Source organism: Macrosteles quadrilineatus, unplaced genomic scaffold (genome assembly GCF_028750875.1).
Source record: "Macrosteles quadrilineatus isolate MER2022 unplaced genomic scaffold, UCM_ALF_1.0 Scaffold_2__2_contigs__length_208266976, whole genome shotgun sequence".
In the NCBI taxonomy this organism is placed as follows: Eukaryota; Metazoa; Arthropoda; class Insecta; order Hemiptera; family Cicadellidae; genus Macrosteles; species Macrosteles quadrilineatus.
Genome location: NW_026542595.1, coordinates 1,031,352 through 1,056,716, shown reverse-complemented (window position 1 = coordinate 1,056,716; position 25,365 = coordinate 1,031,352). Strand labels below are relative to the sequence as shown.

Here is a 25,365-nt window from a genome sequence, read left to right as displayed (position 1 = left end):
CCACAATAGGACAGGACGACGTCTGTCGGGCCAGCTAGTCTATATATATAAAATCCAATGTATGTTTGTATATTTGTATGTTTGTATATTTGTATGTTTGTCCTTTATGGACTTCAAAACCGCTCGACAGATTGTAATGAAACTTTCAGGCATTATTAAGCATTATTCAAGGATGGTTTGTGTGAAGTTTGGTGCAGATCCGTCAATAGGGCTCCGCCCCAGTGGCTCTGGAGTTTCCCATGTTAACCTTATGAGTACTCATATTCAAATGGAATTAAAGAATCTTAACAGCTGGTGCAACTAAACAATTTGATTCTGTGATGTTCAATAGCATTAAATAGTTAATAGGTTTACCAACAGGGTGCAGCACTATTTTTATTTTTAATCTATGAGAGCAGCTAATTTGCAACCAAAAGGTGAGTAAGCGTAGCGAACGAACTTCAACCTGGAGGCGAGTTAGCGTAGCGAACGAGCTAACCTGAAGGCAAGTGAGCGCAGCGAACGAGCTCCAACCTAAAGGTGAGTGAGCGTAGCGAACGAACTTCAACCAGGACGTGATTGAGCCATGCGAACGAGCTCATCTTGAAAATGAACGAGCATGTGACATAAAACCACAATAGGACAGGACGACGTCTGTCGGGCCAGCTAGTAATATATAAAATCCAATGTATGTTTGTTTTGTCCTTTATGGACTCCGAAACCACTCGACAGATTGTAATGAAACTTTCAGGCATTATTAAGCATTATTCAAGGATGGTTTGTGTGAAGTTTGGTGCAGATCCGTCAAAAGGGCTTCGCCCCAGTGGCTCTGGAGTTTCCCATGTTAACCTTATGAGTATTCATATTTAAATGGAATTAAAGAATCTTAACAGCTGGTTCAACTAAACAATTTGATTCTGTGATGTTCAATAGCATTAAAAAGTTAATAGCTTTACCAACAGGGTAGAGCACTATTATTTTTTAAAATTTATGACAACAGCTAAATTGCAGCCATAAGGTGAGTGAGCGTAGCGAACGAACTTCTACTGGAGGCGAGTTAGCGTAGCGAACAAGCTAAACCTGAAGGCAAGTGAGCACAGCGAACGAGCTCCATTGTTTTTTAAAAAGCCCTTTGAATAAATGTTTGAAAGCAAAACTACTTTTTAAATTTTATATAAATTTAGGTAATAAATAAATATGTTTTATTGTTATTAACACAATGTACAATAGATTGAATGTAATCTTAAGAAGTCTTATTCTAAAATCGCAGCAACGCGCGACGGGTACGCTAGTTAATAATAAACATGATTACACAGATATCAAAACTAAATTAGAGGTTTTATGACCCCATAAAGGAAGAGAAAGATTTCTGAACACTATCAAAGAATAAAAAAATTACAAGGCTACAAAAAAAAAACCACCCCCAGTATATCCTGAATGAAAAATCCTTATTTGAAGCTATTATAATGTACTAGTTAACCGCCCGTGCTCTGCCACGGGAATATTGTCAGCAATAAAAGAAATAATAATTAACAAATACTGTTTATCTTTGTATTTTATTTAGGGGTTGTTTAATTTTTACATGAAATAGAACTGATAGTTTGCCTGTATAAACTATTTTATGTTAATCAAACCGATATATTATTTTAACCAAATGAATGTTTTATATTAATTCGAGTTTCATTTGAAAAATAAATAGTATATGAACTGGGCAATGCTGATAACCTAATAAGCAGCTATTTATGATATTTAGATAATTTGTTCAAGTATATTCCTATATTCGTCGTTTTTTAACATTACATTTGTTGTATTGAATAAAGATAGTCACTTAGCCTACATGTAAATCACGCATCAGCAGTTGGTCACATTACACGAATCTTTGACCCATACTGTGAGTAAAAGCTGTGTTTACGTCGTACATATAACTTTGGCCATACTTTGTTCAATTTTAGAGGGTATTAATGGTCCAATTTGATGGAAAAGGAGTCGTGGATTTTAAAACTATGTAGACTACCACTACCAGAAAGATGTTGATTCAAGTGAGACTTAGAACTGGCCATTTCAAATGCAGATTTGTATTATATTTTACTCAAATAGTTGTTTGTCTCTTTTGACCCTTAATACTTTTTTTATAGTCGCTGTTGATAAGATTTTCCTTAAACTCAAAATGTTGATAAGGAGTTCATTTTACCTTCCCCTTGTGACAACATAAGAAAAAAATATTTGTGTCCCAGTTATTCTGTTCTGACTCAATCAAAATTCATTGATTTGCAGTACTGACAAATCCAATCTAACGACCCCAATTAAAAAAAAAATGGTATTTTTAGAAGGGACTTCCAAAGCACATTTAACACCATCACTGCTCTTTACCTTTTTAGTTCGATGGTTCTCTACATGTTTTTTTTTCGTTCGGTATGTCTCTTTACGCCCGGTTAATGATTACCTTTTCTTTTTCTTTTTGTACTTTTCACACCCTGGGGTTAATGATAAAGTTTTATAACGCTATAATGACCCGAGTCAACATTACCATTAAACATTAAGTCACATACTTCTTCGCCAGAACTGAATGGTAAGTCACAGTTTCTCAAGCAACTTCCCTGTGTACTTGAAAAAAAATAACTGATATATTGTAGTTCCACGTATCCCAGCGTACTCGCCATCTCGAGAAGGTAAAGTTTGGTACCACTGAACGTCTAACACTGATCTGAGTAAGATTCGTCACCTACTATAAAATGTTTGTATGTTTCCCACTCATTAGCAATTATATGTACAACTTGCAAGCGGATTTCCCCATGATTATTCTGGTGGGCGTAGAGAATAAATTATATTGATCAAAACAATAAGTTTCCGTTCCCTACTATGGGTATTATTTCACATTCCATACTCAAACTTAAACTCAATTACCATTTTCCTTCAGATCACTTTGCAGGAAAACTAAAACATTTCAAAAATAAGTTAACAAATACACTTTCCTTGATCAAAATCGTGTGTGTATAAACAGAAACTCCAAGTTTAATAATTGCATACTGAAAGTGAGGTTATAAAAATAATAACAAATGTCTGGCAAACATTAAAACAGCTGACAAATAATTTATAAACTGTGTATTTTATTCTTCAATAAGAATTGTATTGACTCGACCTTTAAAGGGCTGTAGGTCGTAACCCTTAGAAAAAACGTAAATTCTAAGTAAGTTCGGCAAATCTACACACTATCCCCTTTAATTTGAGACATAAATCTTGTAGATCGGTCCAGTAATTACTGAGAAAACAGTGTTACAACTGTGTATTAAATATATAGATGAGACCGTCTTGAACATAGACAAGATCTTATCAGCAGCTGATAACTCTAGGGGGAAGGTGGGGAGAGGAAGACATGGCTTCAGTCTAAACCTAAACCATGTACCCGCGGCCGTGTAGTAATGCCAGTTTGTATGGCCATGCATTTGATCATTTTTTTATGCCTTTGTGCTACAAGTTTTTAGAGAATCAAAACGACCTCCTTAGAGTGATATATTTTACGTCTAGCTTAACAATGATGCCATAGACGACAAAACCAGTCACCTTATAGACGACTTCATGATTACTTGGACAATAATTAGGTAATTTAACCTCTTTTATATTATTTGAGAAGTAATCCGGAAGGCAGCACACAACTATAGTAAAAAAAAGTTGTAATTTTTTGTCCTACTTACATTTTCTTGAAGTTCATTCCATGCATTCCTGATGTGTTTGATGCATCTATATTTTTTTAACGTGTTACTCATAAGACTATGTTGAACTCCCTTTATGTTAACAAATAAAATCCGTAGGAACACCAAGAAAATGATGATCATAAATGCCAAAATGAATGTTTCCATGCAGTACTGAAAAAGAGTTATTAAATCGCCATAGATTAGATAGTAGTAAAGTAATGTTGGATATTCCTGTCCATTATGTAATGAATTTTTAAGTTGAACCACAGAAAAAGTAATGAACATCTCACTGAGTAGCTTGTCAGAGATAGCTCCCTTTTACCATATGATTTAGGCTAGCAATTGTGTGTTATCCTCTGCTTTATACGCTTAGGCCAGCAGAGACACGCATCCACAACCAATAAAACACTTTTTGTATTTAGAACCTTGATTACTGGTACATTCGGTGGCGGCTAGTGTGTATGTTCACAGCTTCAGTGAAAGCCTTGCATAAATGATCAAACAATAAATTTTGTCAGCAAGTAGTGCAGATAACATCAACTTATTGATTTTTTTACAAAAAAATATGTCAACTATTTTTGAGATTGGGAATGAAGCTCTTATCTCCGGTGTCAAGCGGCATGGTGGGTTCTCACACGCAGTGTGAACCGCCCTACCAGGTAACGGGGAGCGGGGTGAGGGGAGAAGCCTGTTTGTAGTAAACGACAGAATCGCTAACATTTGTCGCTAGCGCACAGCCGAGTGCTGGCGTTATTTACCGAACACTTCTGATCGGAACAGTTCTATGAAAGGCAACTTCCCGCTTTTCTGTTGTGAAGAAGATGGACGAAAACGAACTACTAGCTACTGAAGTTGAAGCAAATGTAAAATCACTCAGAGACGTAGACCATTATGCCGTTCGGAAGGAAGTGACAACAAACGCTTTCACCAGCCAAAGACCCATAGATCCCAGCAGAAAGGAAGAACTGAAGACCTGCAACGAAATAAAGAAGAAGCTGGAAGAGAATAACTCAATCGTCATGAAAGCGGACAAAAGCAACGCCATCGTAGTGCTTGAAAAGGAAGAATATATAAAGAAGACTGAAGATTTCATCAAAGAAAATAACTTCAAAGAGCTGAAAAAGGATCCAACGCAGAAGTACCAAAAAGAGCTATCCGACGTCGTGAAGAGATGCACCAGAGTGGTTACCGAAGAATGTTGACAGAAGATGAACATCCTAAATTCCAAAGCACCCGTGATGAAAGGGATCCCGAAAATACACAAGAAGAATGTACCCATCAGACCCTTAGTTAACTTTAAATGTGCTCCTACCGACAATGTTTCAAAATTGTTAGCAAGTAAGCTCAGCAATGATTTAGAATTAGAATATATATACAATGTAAAGAATAGTTATGAATTTGTTGAACATGTAAAGAACATAGATATAGATTCAAATAGTAGTATAGTCTCATTTGATATCTCAAATCTGTACACCAACATACCTGTATCTAAAACTGTAGCTCTTGTTAAATGTAGGCTTTTGCAGAATAGTTTAGACAATGAATATGTCAATCAGATTGTAAAATTGCTTATGACTGTTTTGAAACAAAATTATTTTAGATTTAACAATAGATTTTACGAACAAACAGATGGTTTAGCTATGGGAAGTCCAATTTTTCGGCAATTTTGTCAGAAATATTTTTACAGCATCAGGAAAAAGAAATGTTAACGAATTTAAGAAAGAATCATGATGTAAAACTGTATGTTAGATATGTAGACGACATTCTTGTTATTTTCAGACAAGCTCAGGAACAAGAGCACGAAACGATGATGCAGACACTTAACAGCCACCATTCGAACCTCACCTTTACCAACGAGTTTGAAGAAAACGAAAAGATCAACTTCCTGGACCTGACATTAGAGAGAAAAGACAGCAAGATCGAGTTTGACATCTACAGAAAACCTACGCAAACGGACACTACAATAAACAGCAAGTCTATCCATCCGACAATCCACAAGACCGCAGCCTTTAGATCCATGCTGTACCGAGCCTATAAGATCCCACTTAGCCAAGCCAATAGGAGGAAAGAACTGGACACCATTAAGAAGATCACTCAAGTTAATGGATTTCGAACCAAGACAATAGAGGACATCGCAAGAAAGACGAAAAGAAAACTCAATAGACAGAATACACTACACAGCAGAACAACTTTAGAAGAGATAAAAGAGGAAAACACCAGATATGTCACATTTAGCTACACGGGGACTACAACACAAAGGACTGCTAACAGATTCAAGAAATACGGAGTTTCGATAGCCTACAGGACTCAGAACACCATGAGTAAAATACTGCACCCAAAAATAGAAGATTGTAACAGATTCGACGCATCGGGCATCTATAAAATCAATTGTAACGATTGTGATAGCTTCTACATTGGACAGACTGTGAACTTCGTCAACCGCTTCAAAAACCACATATCTGCATGGAGAAACAACAAACCTGAAAGATCAAACGTCGCACAACACCTGTTACAAAATGGACACTCAATAGGAAAAATGGAGGATAATCTATGTATTTTAAAGAATTGTAAGAAGGGATATGTGATGAATGCTTGGGAAGAATTGTATATTTATAAGGAAAAATGTAAAAATAGAATTAAGTTGATTAATGAACAAGTAAATTTTGATTCCAGTTGTACTTATAAAAATGTATTGGCCGGTGTTTCCGGTAGCCAATAGGGTATAAGTAGGGACGCCATTCAAGATTCTTGTCATTCACCTATTGGGTCTGATGATGATTGGAGTGTCCAATCAAAATCGAACACCACTTACCATCTTTTTTGTATATTTACCGTCTTGTGAGTAACAGTATAAGCGTAAATATATCTTTTAAGTGTTATAAGACGTTTCTCTTATTTACTTTCCGTAATAAGTCAAGTAATAAATATATATTATAACCATCAAGTCTTTATTTCAATTGAGCTCTAAAACAAACATCAACCCTAAAAATGAGATTATTATAATTACAACGTGAGAGCCGACCACAGAACCGCTCTGGAGGCAGCGCAATCGCTAAGCAAGGTTCTCCGTTTTACTTTAAACGTCTGATACGTGAATTGAATAGTAATAACAATGAACTTCTCCCTTTTTACTCAAAACGACCACTAAATGAAAACCCCTTTAAACTCAAGACTCCCAAGTTTCTCCGACAGAACAAAACTGAACTCTACTCTTTGTCCCGAAACCAAGACTTTACCCTTAAAACTCTCCCTTCGGAGCTGACCCCAACAATATTAACAGGACCAGTACTCACCACCTCCCGTGGCTCCCCTCCTGGTCGACTGACCCCAGTCTATTGCCTATTTATCTGATCGCTCTGCTACTGAGTGCAAAGCCTGCAGTGTTTACCTAAACACCTCCAGTTTTTTTACTAGTTGGCAAGGTCTCTCACCTCCTATCTACAATAGTAAGTAACTCTAAAACCTCTAATTTACATTTGTAAAACCATCTCCCCCTTACACTGTTAAGTAGCCAGAACCATACGGCTGGATACAAGCTGTTAGTGCTAGTGCTGGTTAATTCTGATTTATGTTGAAGTATAGGTTATGTTCTAATATTCATATTTTTATTTGGAATTGTGGTGATGTTTTAAAATTTGAATAAAAGTGTTTAAAAATGAACAAGGTTAAATTCTTATTGCAAAATAACTTTTTTAACTCTAACTCTGGAAGACAAGTGTTCCATTAAATTAAATAATTAAAGTTGAGCTTCATTCCCAGTATTTTTACGAAGTAGGCCTAAGTATGTGTACCTAATTGCTCACCCTACAAAATAATACTAATATCTAAATATTTTAAGCTAAAATATGTCTAAACAAACTGTTATCACGTTTAGGGGCGGTTCACGAGCTCGGGACTTCATAGTCTGCGACCAGACGATGGTCCCGGACTATATAATAAGTGACGCCTAAAACTTGGGTTCACGAGACAGAGCGTAATGATGTGAAAGCCAAGCATATTTTTGGTCAAGGGCAAATCTAACGGCAGGGATTTGTAGTGAATTTTTGTTGAGAGGTTGGCAACAGCCTGGAAACAGAACTGAAGCTACTGCTCCAGGCCAACGCATAGGATGGTCCAAACAATAGGATGGTCATGAAATAAGGCTGAACCAAATCAATTATTTCTCGCAAATTTTACTGTCTCAAAGCTCGCCTATAATAATCTATTAAAGATTCATTGATTTGTAAACACAACAAGCCACGTTTGGACAAAATCAGATAAATTGAAGTCAATAACGAAAAAGATTTTTCTGTTTGCATCATTTTAATTCAAATTAGATATGCATGACATAAAATCCCTGGGTATTCATAACTGGATGAAGGCCTATCCTTATATATAATACGTGAAGGCGATTTCTACGAAACACTAAGTACACCTCCGTTAATAATGAACGTATTTTTACAAACGATGTGTCAAAATACTGATACTCCGTGTTTTTTACTGATTTTTCTGGTTTAATCTTAGAATTTTACGGAGTAATTTGTACCTACGGAAAGCGCAAGGATTTCTCAGTGCCAACATCGACTTCAAGCCTATAAACAGTAAGCTATTTAATAGTTATTCGGTATTTACTGTTTAATGATCCGGTCGCCGCCTCATCTACGTTCCGGTGCAAAGGTCAAGCCAGTGCCGTTGTCCGACTCGCGCGCTGATAAGAAGCTCGAGCGGTCGTTATCTGCTCCGTCCACGCCAACAGAGACTCTTACGTCTACGATGCCTAAGACGGACGTCATCGACACCGCTTACATCCAAACCTGTGTCACCGACTACCTCGCAGGGAGCAGTGTGCTCGACACCCTAGTTGCCAAGCTGGCCGACAAGATGAAGGAAGTGGTGGAGTCGGCAGTGCGAGCCGCCATGTCAGCCGCCAATGAAGAGCTGGTCAGTCTTCGCGGCGAGGTTGCCAAACTGTCGGACAGACTGCAGGGCGTGGAGGCGAGGCTGGAGGAGAGGACAGACGAGCTGGAGCAGTACCAGCGACGTAACAATATAAGGATATTCGGCGTCGAGGAGACTGCGAAAGAAGACATCTGCAGACATCTGCGACACAACATCTGCAGAGATAAGCTGGGCGTGGAGCTAACCGAGGCCGCCGTGTGCAGACCGCACAGAGTCGGGAAGGAGCCTGGGCTAGCACCTGACGGAAGAAGACGACAGCGTCCTATCATCGTCCGCTTCACGAGCTTCGGGAACGTCGGCGAGTGTTTGAAGAAGAAACTTAAGGGAACTGGGATCACCATTAAGGAGGACCTGACAGCTCGCCGAGTAGAGGTGCTGAAGAAAGCGGCGACAATCCATGGGGAGGGAAACGCATGGACCACAGACGGCAGGGTGCTGTGGGTGGACCAGGCTGGCAAGAAGGGCGTCGCTACCCGGCTGGGGGATGTGTCACCTGCGTGCGGAGCAACCGATTCACCCAATCACAAGTAAAATATCATAAACATTATTTGAGATATATTATTTGTTAACATTTATTCAAGTATTCGTCTGTTTCAGTTTTCATGATATTTGGTTAAGTATTTATAAATGCTCATGTACCGGTATGTAATTTTTTTGGTATTTTAAATCTAATGTTTTATTTATGGTCATCCATAAACGCATTATTATTATAATTATTTACTATTGATACTAAATGAGTATTTATTATTTCAATTTTATTTTATTACTATCGATAAATGCTATGTAAAATACTATATATTGAAAGCTAGGAAATACATTTTAAGGTATTTATGTTAATTAATTTGTATTTATTTATTTCATTGTAATAAATTAATCAAGAAAATAATCAGTGAATGCTCATATGAATAATATTTTATTTATTTTATCGTGGTGCTATTTTAATTTGATATTTTATTTGCTGTAATTAATATTAATTTTGTTTGCTAACAACTCAATTACATTGTTATCATAATTTATTTTTTATTGTTGCTTAATGAGTATTTATTATTACTAGTGTACATGTAGCTCGAATTCGAGCAATTACAAAGTATTACAGGAGTTATTTCAGATTGAATAACAGTCATATTTACAATGAATTTAAAAGAGTCAACTCAAATATTACCGTTGTGTAACTCAGACCCTGTTTATCTTCGTTATTGATAAACCTAAAGCATTCCGGACGGTTCTCTCCTTCTCAAAATGCCTCGCTGTACAAGCAACACAGGTCATTAATAGAGGGCCAATTGAGAACGAAAAGTCGTTTTGGGGTAGTGTAAGGGTGCATTTGTAACCAAATAGTTGAAGTTGTCCAGGTTCATGTTCAGACTGTTAAGCTGATGAGTTAAGCCTATTACGCGCCACTGTTCTGTAGCTGCGGTCGTTATCACGATTGCGCCTCCTGTCTATGTTTCGTTGTCGTTGTGTCGGAGACATTTAAAAGAAATAAACAACAAATAATAAACAAATTATAGCTACACAAAACGACGATAAATGCACAAATTTAAGTTACAATCATGCTAACACAATCCATCATAGCGACACAAAACAACGATAAATACACAAATTTAAGATACAACCATACTAACACGATCCGTCTTGGGGGTTATGTTTACACAAACTCAAATAGTAAATAAATGTACTCAATGTGTTTCATTGAATTGAAAAGTAAATAACAGCAATAAAATTATACAGCTGATCAAAATGTAAACAATTATGTTCTTCATAAGGAAAACATGGGAATTTTTAAAGCCACTGGGGCAGAGCCCAAGGGACTTTTTCAAAAATGTAAGGTCAGTTTGCAAATCTACGTGACACGCTCTTATTAGACCTTATTATTTTGAGTGATTCAGAGTTGTCAGTCCACCATAGCCAGCTTCCAGTCCCTGCAATTTCCCGACATGACCTCATTTATTGTGCCATTAGTATGAGAGCTCCCAAGTACAAACCCAAATTAATCTCTTACAGAAATTTTCAAAATTTTAATGAAGTAAATTTTTTGTCTTTTGTAAATTTAACCCCTTGGCACTCCATAGGTACTCTCTCTGGAGTCAGTAGATGATATGGCCGATTCACTTAATGAAGCCATTTTGCAATTATATGACAAACACGCCCCAATTGTCAATCGTAGAGTTAGTAAAGGTCGCCCTGTCCCTTGGATTACTGATGAGATCATTGGCTTAATGGCTCCGCGGGATTCAGTCCATCGCAGAGCTAAAAGAACTAGGGACCAGGGGCTTATGGCCCAATATCGCCAGCTTAGAAATCAAGTAAAACAACGTTTACACAATTCTCGACTCCAATATTTTCATAGGTTGTTTTCTGAAGGAAAGCAATCATCTGCAGTTCGCTGGCGAAATTTAAAACGTCTTGGATTTGGAAAGCAAGTTGACTCTGTCCCATTATCAATGCCTTTAAATGATTTGAACAATTATTTCGTATCAGTCTCATCACATGAAAACAGTCAAATAGTTCAGAACCATTTAACTGAGTTAAAATAACGTCAATTGCCTAATACTATTCCCCAATTTAACTTTAAGCCAGTATTGCAGGTTGATGTTTTGAAGGCTATAAGACGGATAACGTCTGATGCCACTGGTTCTGACAGAATCCCAATTTCCTTAATTAAACGTATCTTGTTTGCTCTCCTCCCAACAATAACTTTCATATTCAACACCTCACTGAGATTAGGCATTTTCCCAGAAAATTGGAAGTCTGCGCTTGTCCGTCCCTTGAATAAGATCTCATCCCCATCGCTTCCGCAAGACTACAGACCAATAAGCATTCTTCCTGCTCTCTCTAAAGCCCTAGAAAGAGTTGTTCACTCCCAAGTGTCTGACTTTCTGTCATTTTATCAATATATACCCATAAACAAGTAAACTACAACAATTTTCATTTTCTCCATAAGAATAACATGGGAATTTTTAATTACACTATTTTTGAATTTTCTCCGTGACCGTTAGGCATACAACAGCGCTTCAATATACTAAATTATTTCTTTTTTTAAGCTCTACAAAACGGTTTAGAAAGAAATTGCAAAATTTTTTGTTTTTAGGTTCAAAAATGGGAAAAACCCATTTTTACCCCATAAACCCCCGTTCCCATGGTCCGATTATGCTGGATCGCGAACTCGTTCGAATAAACGTAGGTTTACACGTTTGTACCAAATTTCATCAAAATCGGATCATTTTTGCTCGAGTTATCGCGCTAACGGACACATATATATATATATATATAAATATATATATGAATTTGAACGGATGGTGTTTTTGGCCTCTAGGGACCTCAAAATGAAAAATTAAATCGGTCTCGGGTCCAGGTCTTACCATGAGTACTACGGTAATAGCTTATTCCCTATATGGGAAATTCGGCTAAAAGGATCCCATTTATGTACAAGATGTTCGGACCAAGAACTGGGAACCAGCTATCATAGTAAAAGTTGGTGAAACTCCATGATCATACGTAGTGCAATATAAAAATGGAAAACAATTCAGAAGAAACTCATTTTTCATAAGAAAAAGAAAAATTGAATTTGTCAAAGGGGAAGATGTTTAGATATTTAATATTCTATGCTTTTAAAATAACATATGATTCTTCATGTTTATCTTACATCTGTTTACAAATAAGTTGTTGTTATGTTTTTGAGAATAGAAACTTTTACTGTTACTAAAAAATGTCTCCTTTATTTAAAACTAATTAATAAAAACTAAACAGACTCTTTATAACAAATCTTTTGTAGTAACTGCATGCCGCCTTTGGAACTCTGTACCTTATCCCAATCCTTAGAAAGCCGATCCCGACTGACGGTGGCGCTGAAAGAATATTACCTTAACCGGATAGGGTGCAGCAGAGGGTGTATGTGTGTGTGATTGTGTGTTAGGGAAATACATTTATGTAATGTTGTTATACCTATTTGTTTATTTTAATCTTTATTGTTTTATTTTGTTAATGTTTATCAGTATTGTTAGTTTTTTAGAGGTTAACTGTAAGAAAGGACCGTGAGGTCCTAAGTTCGCCTCAATAAAGAAAGATTTTCATTTCATTTCAAAATAAAGTATTTTTTGTGTAGATGCCCCCTTTCACCAAATCCTGCAATAAAAGTCCTCGGGCTTTGCCCCACAGGCCATCAAAATTCCAATGTATTTCTCATGAAGAAAATATTTTGTTTACTTAAACAGATGAATAATTTGTATTAATTACAGCTGTTCATAGTAAATAAATGATACACTCAAGAACGTTCGTTTTCAGAGTGAGTTGGTTTTCAGTTTCAATAACTAACTGGAGTGGAGTGTTTGATTACATTATCTTGGTGTTCACTCTTTTACATCGAAATTTATATGACTTTTAGGGTTATTCCGTTTTTGCAATTTGCTCGAATTCGAGCAACAGGTGTACTAGTTTTCTATGAAAACCCGATAATTTAGGATGGTTAATGTAGCTACACACAAGTTTCAATTTGGTATTCCCCTTCATAAATAGCATTTAAATGTGAAATTAAATTAAATGAAATACGTTTATTTATCCCAATTTCATTACAGAAGGATAATAAAACAGAGAGCAAGATTTAATAGTACAACTAACAGATGAATCTGCCATACTTATGGGATAGGCCTGAGTGAAAATTTAAAAACGTACGTTTTCATGTCCCTGGCCTTTTACTTCGTAGATACTGGATTTGTAGTTTATTATTATGTGTTTTAATATTGTTTGGGACGGGGGCAACATGTTACACACATTTATTTGGTTTTAAATAGGTTCTAGGTATTTTTTTCGTATTTTTAAAGTCTCGAAATTCACGACCATGACGTGTCCCTAGGGTACATTTTCCAACTTTCACGCTGTTTTTAGACTAATTATTCATGCCGAAATATATAAAGCTATATTTTTATGTCATCAATGGTTATTAAACTTACAAAAAAGGAGCATATTATAATTTTATTGTCATTGCAAACTGACTACCATGACAAAATAAGTCTGTCCCTCGATTTGGCGTCACGACCATTTGGGAAAAATTTTCAACTTTGGAGCACGACAGTGGCAAGCCTGGCGTCGATGGAGTCAGTTGGTTTTAGAGACTAGTTCGGGGTGTACGTCAGGATTGTAGTGCCGGTCGTTTCGAGTTGAAAGGAGGAATTACAAGATTAATAAAGGAAAGATTGTGTTTTTTGTAATTTTGGTGTGTCCATGACCGTACGTAGTCATTCGATGAAGTAGACATGGTGTTAATTTTTTTTTATAAGATATTTCAATTGCTAGATTAACCTAGAAGTCCACTTTGTATCCTCGAACATGAGGTGCAGGGCTACCGCCAGAACAGAGCCAAATAACACGTAATTTCACGACCAAAGTTTCACGACCATCGCGGGGTTTTTCACGACCAATCCAACCTTATGGATTATAGTGTGTTTGGTCGTGACAATAACTTTAATATAATTGTAATTTGAACAGTTTAGTTCAATTGAAACACTTATTTTATTATAACTAACAGTATAATTGAAGGATTGTTTAGAAAGATTTAGATTATTTCAGAAAATTCACGACCGTACCGCTTGTCCCTGACCATCACGTTTATGATTTCTATCATAAAAATTTCAAAAATTAAAATATCGTCATATTTCAATGATTTATTCACAAAAGAAGCACACCTCTATACAAACATAACGATTTTTCGGGTCTCAGGTAAGTTTTTTCGGAGTTATACAAACTTAAAAAGATTTTATTGGCTTTTTCCAATTTTTTGAGTATTTTTATTTTTTTCTAGAAAGACCAAATATACCAAAAGCTCAGTGACCTTTTTATTGTATAATGGTCATAAAAGTAAATTAGTTTATAGCAAAACATAGTTATAAAAATAATATTAACTATTTTTAATATTCATTTAAACGTCTGTTATGGTCGTGACAGGATTTTGTGTTTTTCCACTAAAGATGCTCTTTTTAAAAAAAAATACCAAAGATATTGCGTTACCATGGACATTTTATGAAACTTCAAATGTTAATGAAATAAAAATAATAATAAAAGTTTTGAAAAAAGGGGAAAAAAATTTATAAAGTGCTTTTCCTGAAAACGTACGTTTTTAAATTTTCACTCGCCTACATGTGCAGGTGCCTGTGCATAGGCCTGGTTGTTATCAGTCTACGTAATTTTAAGGGCAAAAAAACTGAATATGGGAAAGATTTTTTTCCTTAATTATTTGAAAGAAAACTTAAATGCGGATGTGAGAATGTCGGTGACGACAACCAAACAAAGCCAGTTCAATCAAAAGAAGACATTTAGAGGGTGAGGGGGTCGAAGGGTCAAGGATTTTTAGTCAGAATCAAGTATGGTTTGGTCTAATCAAAGTCTCGGCCTCTTCTTTGGTAATGGAGTGCAGTAAAACAAGAATATGACTTTTGAATTTCTGTAATGAGAGTAAACTGAAAACGTGTTGAATATCATATTTTTGAATTAAATTTCGATATAGGATCTGAGCAACATAAAAACAGTTGGTAGTTAGAACTGATTTATGTAGCTGAGGAACAGATATTCTAACATTGTGCGAGTATTTTGTGAAGTGCTGATATGTGACTGCTGTAAGAATCAAGTTGAGTTTTTGAGTGTGTGATTAAGAAGACACTGGATGAAAAGATGTCTGACCGGTAATATTCCCGTCTCACCACAGAATAGAGTGTCAGTGTACCTTCTATTTTTTCTAAAAGCAACTTTTTCAAAATTGATCTTTGGATTACATTCAAGGGTTCCAAGGTGGTGTGATAGCATGCTCCCCAGCAAATAATTCCAAATGATATCAAGGATTGCACATAAGGGAAATAAGCTCGCTTTACCTCATCCTCGTCTAAAATTTCACTCAATTGGTTAAAAGCATAGATATATTTACGAATCTTTTTCTTCAAGAAATCTACATGCTCTGTCCACTTCATTCGGTAGTCAAAATAAACACCCAAATATTTATAATAATCTACCCTTTCAATGTATTCACAATTACAAGATAAAATGTTATGGTTGCCACAGCAATGAATCTTCAAATTGTGTAGACTGTAATCAGTGCTGATTCTGTGTGATATGGGAAGAAATTTAGTCTTGGTTACATTAAGTTAGAGCACGTTTTGATCTAACCATTTCTTTAGAAGTAAGAGGTCATCAAGAGCTTTGGACCTGACATCCTCCCACAAACAACCCTTTATCAAAACTAATGTGTCGTCAGCAAATAAGAACAGTTCACCATTTAGGTTGAGTTTAGAAATGTTGTTTGTATAAATTAGAAAAAGTATAGGCCCCAGAGTACTTCCCTGAATAACCCCATACTCAATTGAATTTGCATCACTTCACACCACAGATGGAAACCACTTGATGTCCGTCAGATAAATAGTTTTTGAACCATGTGAGAGCAGTGCCTCTGACACCGATCTGTTCCAATTAATTTTGTTAGCAATAAATTTCTGTCAATTGAGTCGAATGTTTTTTTTTTACCTAAAAAATCAATGATGCTTATGATGTTTCCCATGGCAGAAAAACTGTTTCTGGTCAATTATTTATACACATTATTTTAACGTTACAATTATTTTACCGTTTAGATTGTAATTAAAAGAGGTTTATCAGTCAAACTATTTCTGTAATAAATCTTTGTTACGTGCATCATTTCAAGGGGTTCGTTAAATTTGTTAAACTCTAAGCGTTTTTTACCAATTTTTACATATTTTTTTAATATGGTGTTGTGGGTGATGAAATGAAATGAAATATTACTTTATTATCACAAAAACATTTTACAGATCCAGTGTTAGCTGGTGAAACAGGTGATATTGTCAGAGATCTTTAACACTACATAATAAAACTAAAATCCACATAGCTTAAACTAAATATATATTTACTTATCATTTAAATAATCGGAAATCTTATAATAATTTTTCTGTAAAAGGTATCGTTTGAAATCATTTTTAAATTTTGAAATACTGTTAATTTCTTTGAAATTAGTGGGTAGACTGTTGTAAAGCCTTAATCCCATATAATGAGATCTTTCATATAAACATAGGCGATGTCTTGGATATTGAAATGTTTTTGAGCGTGTAGGATACGGATGACTGATTTGTTTATCATTGTACATTTGATAATTAATTTTAAAATTCACCATAATTTTAAATATATAAAGTGAAGGCAAAGTTAATATCTCGTATTTAGCAAATAAAGCTCTGCATGAGGTTCTTTTAGGCATAAATGATAAAATCCTTATAAATTTCTTCTAAATTTTGAAAACTGCTTTAGATAAAATTGTTAAGAATTTAATGAGACCATATCTTACTATACTAAAACATCAGTTTTTAAAAATAATAAAAATAAAGGAGATAATGAGATAATCCCGGCATGATGTCATATTTAACTTGCCCCCTACCAGGTCTAAGTTGGAGCCGCCCAAACTTCATTGTTCCTCAGTCCGAGCTTCTCTCATTTTGGGCTCGGACTTGACTCGTTAATCCACCAAGTTTATCTTTGAAAGCCGGGACTATCTGTAATTTCACTTGTGAAACCAACTATTATAACCAGGTTTTATCCCTGCACTAATTGTGTGGAGTCTATCAGTTTCGGCCGCTGCTTATAAAGTCTCAAGCTCAAGAACCCGATTGTTTAAGCCAAGGTGCAAATACCGGTTATGTCTGGATTCTGGGCTCGGACTACTATAAACCCGAGCTCGTGAACCGCCTCTAAATCTTCTATTCAGTGGCGTAACAGTATTTCCCCGGGCCCCCCCGCAAATATGTCTGTGGGCCCCCTACTACCCCTCCCATTCCCCACCACAGCACTATATACCACAACCATCACCACACCACAACTATCACATGACGTAGGTGACGGCAGGCATACGGCCTACACGATCAGACTGGCAGAGGATGGTCTCTAGCAATATCAAGTATTTACCTATTCTTCAACCACACGACCAGAGTCGTCCTTGAAACATATTTTATATTTTGTCACTGTCACAGTGATAATAAACTTGGGAGTTATGTCCGTGATTAATATATATGGGCTACTACATTAATCCACCATTCACATTCATTACTAAACTCAACCAAGCTTCCAACTATAATTTGAGTCGGGACCACGAAGGTTTGCAGTTGAGGGAGTAGCATATTTACCATTTGACTTCAAATGAGCCAATGAGGACAGTGCGGTGTTGCCAAATCGAATAATACCAGCTGTTTAAAAAATGTTGTTTAGTATTTTAATTAGTGTCGTCAAAGGGCGATATGGCAACGTCGCACTAGTCTTGTGATTGGCTGCCGCCAACTGCAAACTTTCGTGGTCCCAACTGTAAATGTTAGTGCTTCACTAAATTAGCACAATTTAATGACATGCCACCTGATTGAGAAACTCTCGCGACATGCACTACTGACGAGTCACTCGCAATCCGCATGGAATGGATCTCCAAAATCAGGTGATCTACGGTCAGCTGAGTACACGTGAGCGGTTAGTGGGGGAGGGGGGAGGCCGAGGGGCTGGCTCCGAGTGTGTGTCGCCACGGCGCGGCGGCAGGCCGGCAGGCAGGCACACAGCTCCTAGCGCTAGCATGAAGCTACACAACCACACTGACAATACACATCGTCGGGTGATCGTAGTGAGCGTTGGCGTTTCGTTAACAATATTGTTAATTAAAAGATAAAACTTTAGTAGATTTGGCAGAATAAAAGTATCTACCAACACATCGTTTTTTTATTTATAATTTGTCAGGAGAGAAAAACATTTGTGAACAAAGGATCGGTTTTACGGACGGTTTTATGAGAAAAGGGTATCTTAACCTCGCGGGCCCCTAAACCTCGCGGGCCCCCCCGCACCGCGGGGTCTGCGGGGGCGGCTGTTACGCCACTGCTTCTATTGTTTAACCCTGTTGTCCCGGGGAGCTCCTAAGGAACCAGTTATGTATAAATTGTGAACAATTGGCTAGTCAAGTGAAGAGCCGCCATTGGGTACATTGATATCAAGACGTTGACATTCCAATTCTTTTATTACTAAGCTTCCTATTTTAGAATTTTGTTTCTAAGTCTTAGTGTATTATTTATAAACATTAGTTTACTCAGCAGATGTACGAGTATGTCTAGTAGATCAAGTAAAAGAAATATTTACTGTTTTAACAGTATTTGTACTTACGGAAACAATCCTGCATTTGTTCGGATTTATTGAAGTGATTATTCCATAAACTCCAACAATAACAATAAGAGCTGAAAGTATCAATATCACCCAAAGCCAAATTACAAATCCTGTTTCTTCAGTTACAATACTGATGTACTTCTTTGCTAAAAAGTGTGATAAAGCTAGAATCAGCAGGATCAACCCAAGGACCTGAAAGAATAAGGCATTTATTCAGTCATTCAGCACATTATAAGTTAGCAATAATAGGCATTGTCACAAGATCGCATCGAATAAACCAACATTTACAACACTTCTAACGGTCTAACAATAAGAAAATGTAATAAACACATATGACATGTAGGCCTACATAGAAAAAAACATTTACAATACCATGCATACACAACATTTAGTTAAATTACATAAGATCAGTCTCATGTGGGCAGGTATAAAAAACTTAACTAACATTATAAATACCCCCGCCGCAGCAAACCTGCAGACTAAGTGAATTTCCATTTGCCTGATTGGATTTACAAGAAAATGTCTCCTTAAAAATATCACATTTTATTCCTTATTTTAATATAATTAGTTTAACGAGCACTTAGGTTTGCTGCAACAGGGGGGGGGGGGGGTATTTTTGTTGTAAAATCTTAATAGTTTAGTAAGAAATGAATGTATTTTCCAAATTCGAACAAAATTTGTTCATAAACAAGCAAACTACAACAGTTGACTATTTTCCATAAGAATAACATTAGAATTTTAAATTTAAAATTTTTTGAATTTTCTCCGCAACCATTAGGCGCATAACAACGCTTCAATATACTAAATTATTTGTTTTTTTAAGCTCTACAGAATGGTTTGGAAAGAAATTTTGACATTTTGTGTTTTTAGGGTCAAAAATGGGAAAAACCTAATTTTACCCCATAAAACCCCCCATAAACCCCTGTTCCCATAGTTCGTTCATGCTGATTCGCAAACTCGTTCAAATAAATGTAGGTTTACACGTTTGTACCAAATTCCATCAAAATCGGATCATTTAACGGACACATATATATATATATATATATATGTATATATGAATTTGAACGAATGTGTTTTTGGCCTCTAGGGACCTCAAAACGAAAAAGTAAATCGGTCCCGGGTCCAGGTCTTACCATGAGTACTACGGTAATAGCTTATTCCCTATATGGGAAATTCGCTAATATTCCCTATATGGGAAATTCGCTAATATTCCCTATATGGTAAATTCGCTAAAAGAGTTGTTTAAAAGCCATTTAGGGAGCTATTTACTAAAAACAGTTACAGACATGTTTAGGCAGACATTTGGCAGCTTGTTGAACATATTTAATCCTAGGTAATTCATAGTTTTTGGGAGTCTACATCCAGCTTATTTTCATTACGAGTGTTGTGGTTATCTATATATATAAAATCCAATGTATGTTTGTATGTTTGTCCTTTATGGACTCCGAAACCGCTCGACAGATTGTAATAAAACTTTCAGGCATTATTTATTATTATTCAAGGATGGTTTGTGTGAAGTTTGGTGCAGATCCGTCAAAAGGGCTCCGCCCCAGTGGCTCTGGAGTTTCCCATGTTAACCTTATGAGTACTCATTAAAGAATCTTAACAGCTGGTTCAACTAAAAAATTTGATTCTGTGATGTTCAATAGCATTAACAAGTTAATAGGTTTACCAAAAGGGTGCAGCACTATCAATTTTTTTAATTTACGACAACAGCTAATTTGCAACCAAAAAGGTGAGTGAGCGTAGCGAACGAACTTCAACCTGGAGGCGAGTTAGCGTTGCGAACGAGCTAACTGAAGGCAAGTGAGCGCAGCGAACGAGCTCCAACCTAAAGGTGAGTAAGCGTGGCAAACGAATTTTGACCAGGGCGTGATTGAGCCATGCGAACGAGCTCATCTTGAAAATGAACAAGCATTGACATAAAACCATATTAGGACAGGAACCTGATGGCAAGTGAGCGCAGCGAACGAGCTCCAACCTAAAGGTGAGTAAGCGTGGCAAACGAATTTTGACCAGGGTGTGATTGAGCCATGCGAACGAGCTCATCTTGAAAATGAACAAGCATTGACATAAAACCATATTAGGACAGGACGACGTCTGTCGGGCCAGCTAGTGTGTGTATAAAACTTCTAGGGTGGTAATCACTTAAATTCATTTTGACATGGAGTAATACTTCTAATATACCAAGGTTGACAATGGTAAGGATTCCAGTTTGGATGAAAAGTGGTTTACAATGCTCCAGACTATAGGAATTAGTAAGTATTCTAAGAGCTTTCTTCTGTATGATTAATATATTATCCATGCGAACTCCATTTCCCCAAACAATCAGACCATATCTCAGAATGCTTTCAAAGAAAGCAAAATAAGCCATTCTCAAAAAATCTTCTGTTACATGATTCTTAATATTCACTAAAAGAAATATGACTCTAGATAAATTTTTACAAACATAAATCAATATTGGTTTTCATGGTTCTATATTTTCATTCAAAAATTATAATTATCACTTTCTCCCTCTGTACATAGTAAATGGAAAAGTATTTGTTTTCGTCAAAACTTTTTGGGTGGAATAATCCATTTTGGGCCCTCCTGAACCCAAAAAAGGTAGTTTTCGAAAGGATGTGTGTGTGTGTGTGTGTGTGGATGTGTACAGAGCTACAGTCCACACCTGTGGTCTGATTTTGATTAAAATTGGTATTTGGGTACTAATTCATGGTATCTCCAAGAGTGTTTTTTCATTTTTCAATATTTTGATTTTTAATGACGATTTTCCAATGAAAACCTACAAAATTAAAGAATAATCAAGTTTATACAAAAACGGCCTGAACGGTTTATATTCAAATGTAGTATGTTATGGTCCTATTAACTTTTATAAAATTGTGCAACCCTCAATGCTGTAAAAATTACCGTTCAAAAGGGTATTGCAACTTTCTCCATAAATTTTCATGGTTACTCCTAAAGCATTTCCATGACAAGGGCTGGGAGAAAGTATGTGTCATATTGCTGATACAGTTTATTTTCATAAATGTTTTGTGACAGTTAAATCCTCAGGTCTATGTAATAAACTGTTACCTAATTGTCATGTATAACGTTCACATGAATGTTTTCATACTATGGGATCAAATTTAAGACCAATGAGGGTAAATAAGTGTCACAGTTCATGCATGCATAGCCCTAAGGATTTGCACCTCAAAATATCGATACATGGTAATACTAGTACTAGAGCGCTCAGGATATTCCTTCAAGGAGAGGAGGGAAGACAAAGCTCAGATCTCAATACAAGTTGGTAATTAATTTACAGCCCTAACCCACAAAACACTATTATTTCACGAACATTGTGGAGAGTCCGTTGTCAGTACAGTATCAAAAGATGGCATAGTTAAAGTTTTGGTTGTTATAACAACATTTTCCGTCAAAAATTTACTTATTTGTTTTAATTGTTGTGAATACCAAGCAATATTTAGAAGTGAACTAGGTGTTTTAAAATTTACTTTAATTAGCATAATCTCACATATAGGGATTTACGCTATTACTGTAGGTCTCATGGTAATACTCAAGACTCAGGACTGATTTATTTTTTTTTTGTTTTATATCCCCAGAGGCCAAAAACACCACCTGTTCAAAATCATATATCTTATATACTAATGGTCCGGGAATAGTACAACAGTACTTACTTTTCTTTGATTCAAGCTTATTTTATTTTATTCGGATGATATGGATCCCTAGCAAGTCTATTAATTGAGATTGTTGAATTTTCCTAAATTACGTACCGGTACTGTATTATTAATATTTACTAATTAATTAGTAAATTTATTGTTAAGAGTTTTATATAGGTAGTTTTTGAAACAGACATGACAATGTTAAATAATTAGGCTAATAGAAATCCATATATTTTTAAATTATTGTACAAATTTTCAATTAAGCAAATTTCTACAATGAGAAATTTCCAAATTAAAAAGGAAATTTTAATAAAAAAATAAATAGGTAATGTTGAATTAGGCACATTGTATAAAGTAATTACTTGAGTAGTGAAAGACATTTCTTTTGTAAATTAATGTTTATCTTTCAATTTATATGCATGTTTTTTTCTCAAAAGTGATTGCTAGTGAAATAGTTGCTTTAACAGTTAGTACATGCCTATGTTTTAAAGCAAGAATGTTTGATGTAGCAAAAGGTTGTTGCATTATATTATTTTAATTTCAATGGATGGTTGATGAGATCAATTTGTACTGAAAAATAATAGATACTAATGATAAATGCAGTGCCGATTTGCGGCGGAACAACCATTCCAGTACTACCTCTCTTTCGGAAAGATAAAAATATGGTTTCAGGTCCAGCACCTCATTTTAGCGAATTTCCCATATAGGGAATAAGCTATTACCGTAGGTCTCATGGTAAGACCTGGACCCGGGACCGATTTAGTTTTTCGTTTTGAGGTCCCCAGAGGTCAAAAACACCATCCGTTCAAATTCATATATATATATATATATATATATATATTTATATATGTGTCCGTTAGCGCGATAACTCGAGCAAAAATGATCCGATTTTGATAAAATTTGGTATAAACATGTAAACCTACATTTATTCAAACGAGTTCGCGAACCAGCATGATCGGACTATGGGAACAGGGGTTTATGGGGGGTTTTAAGGGGTAAAAATGGGTTTTTCTAATTTTTCACCCTGAAAACATACAATTTTGCAATTTCTTTGTAAACCATTTTGTAGAGCTCAAAAAAAAACAAATAATTTAGTATATTGAAGCATTGTTGCATGCCTAACGGTTACGGAAAAATCGCAAAATAGTGTAAATTTAAAATTACCATGTTATTCTTATGGAGAATAAATACAGTGTTGTAGCTTGCTTGTCTATGGACATATTTTAATGAAATTTTGAAATTTTGTTTACTTCATACTAAGCTATTAATATTTCAATAAAAACCCCCTGTTTTCTTCCCTGTAGCAGCAAACCTAAGTACTCATTAATATTAATGATATTTAAATAGGAAATAAATCTGACAATTTTAAGGGAATAATTTAGTGGAATTCCAGATGTGTAGATGGAAATTTGCTTAGTCTGCAGGTTTGCTGCGGCGGGGGTAGTTTACAAATCAAGCACTGGATAAATCTATAAATAATTTAAACATGAATCAAGCAATTGTTTAGTCATTGAAAAAGAAGTAAAGACCTAAACAGGATTTGTCAAGTAAATGTGTTGTATATCCATATCAACTGAATAAAAATATGGTTTTACTGAAACAAAACAATCCGCATCAATCTTTTTTCTTACTGCATATTAAATAGGTACCGTTGTTATAAAAACTTACCAAAAGGGAAGCATTTGTGTAAAATAAAGTCCATAAGCAATTTTTGAAAGTCTTATGAAGATGTTTACATTTAATTGATCTTTGTCTTCTGAATATCTCTTCTGGATATGATTTGGAAAATTTCTGTTCATGAACTATAGAAGGAAGAAGTGGTATTTGTTTTATAAAGTCTTGTCTTTTGAGGGAAAATTGGTCCAGACTTCCATTAGAGTGTTTAACTGAACTGAACTCTTTCTTGTTATAAGAAGTATCTGATGTAAATTGTTCTACAGGGGGGTAGACATAACTATCAATGTTGTTGGTGTCACACTCCCTGTAATTTTCTTTGTTAACGATATGTCTTTGTACTCTTGGACTACATCTTAAGATGATGCGATCTTTTAAATTGTTAGTAGCTTCAACATCCTTATAGTTGCTAATTTGCTCGCATATATAAGACGATTCCTCAGCTATATCATACATTTTATTTTGAAAAATTATTGGCAGCCGGTTGTTCTTGTCTTTACTACATTGACAACTTCTTTCAGGATTCCTATTGTGGGCAGTCTTTTTTTCAAGTCTTGTTCTTTGGTCATTTGTATACATTTTGTTCTCTAGTTGATCACTGTTATGAATTTCCATGGGATTGTTCATATTGGTGTCTTTCGGAAGCCAAAAATCCATTTCTTCTTAAACATAGGTACTCCTGGTTTCTATTTTGATTTGTGCCCAAAGCTTTTTCTGAAGTTTAAGAGGTGAAAGTAAACTTTAAAGATGATTTTGATCAGAGGAATACATTATTGGCAAGTATTTTTTTATAGATTCTTGTGAAATTTTGATTTCTGAGATAAAAAATGTTTGTTTTAATATTCCTCTTAACTCATGTGTTGTTTAAAATGTATTTATTTCTCTGTAACTTTGTAATAAATTGTTGACACCAATATATTTTTTTTTATTTAGTTTAAGAAAACAAATTTAGATTTGAGTTTTGATAATGATTTGCACATTAACCAGCTTCACGTAGAAAACTACCTGAGTTTAAATAATAAGCCAACTGAATTTTAACCTAAGTACTATATGTTTACAAAATTATTTGACAACCAAGTGGAATCAAACCTTAATTGTTTTTACAAAATCATGTGATCATTGACATTTATTGGGGCTATGGTTGGGGTTGAACACAGAGAAATATAAAACTGGTATTAAATAAACGGTTTCAGCAATCTAATCTGACACATACTTCTCCCATTAGCTTATAAACAACCTTTAACATAGTA

General features: G+C 35.5%; 1 protein-coding gene across 1 annotated transcript in view; it reads right to left on the bottom strand.

The window, feature by feature from the left end:
* LOC128986700 (uncharacterized) overlaps positions 1–25,126 on the bottom strand; it is an 85,506-nt gene extending 60,380 nt beyond the window's left edge. The window contains exons 1-3 of the mRNA XM_054407189.1: positions 24,110–25,126; positions 18,783–18,974; positions 3,672–3,842 (exon numbers count right to left, since the gene is read on the bottom strand). Coding sequence (XP_054263164.1) covers positions 3,672–3,842; positions 18,783–18,974; positions 24,110–24,772 — 1,026 coding nt within the window. The 5' untranslated portion in view covers positions 24,773–25,126. The remainder of the gene's footprint in view (positions 1–3,671; positions 3,843–18,782; positions 18,975–24,109) is intronic.
* Between the last annotated feature and the right edge of the window lie 239 nt (positions 25,127–25,365).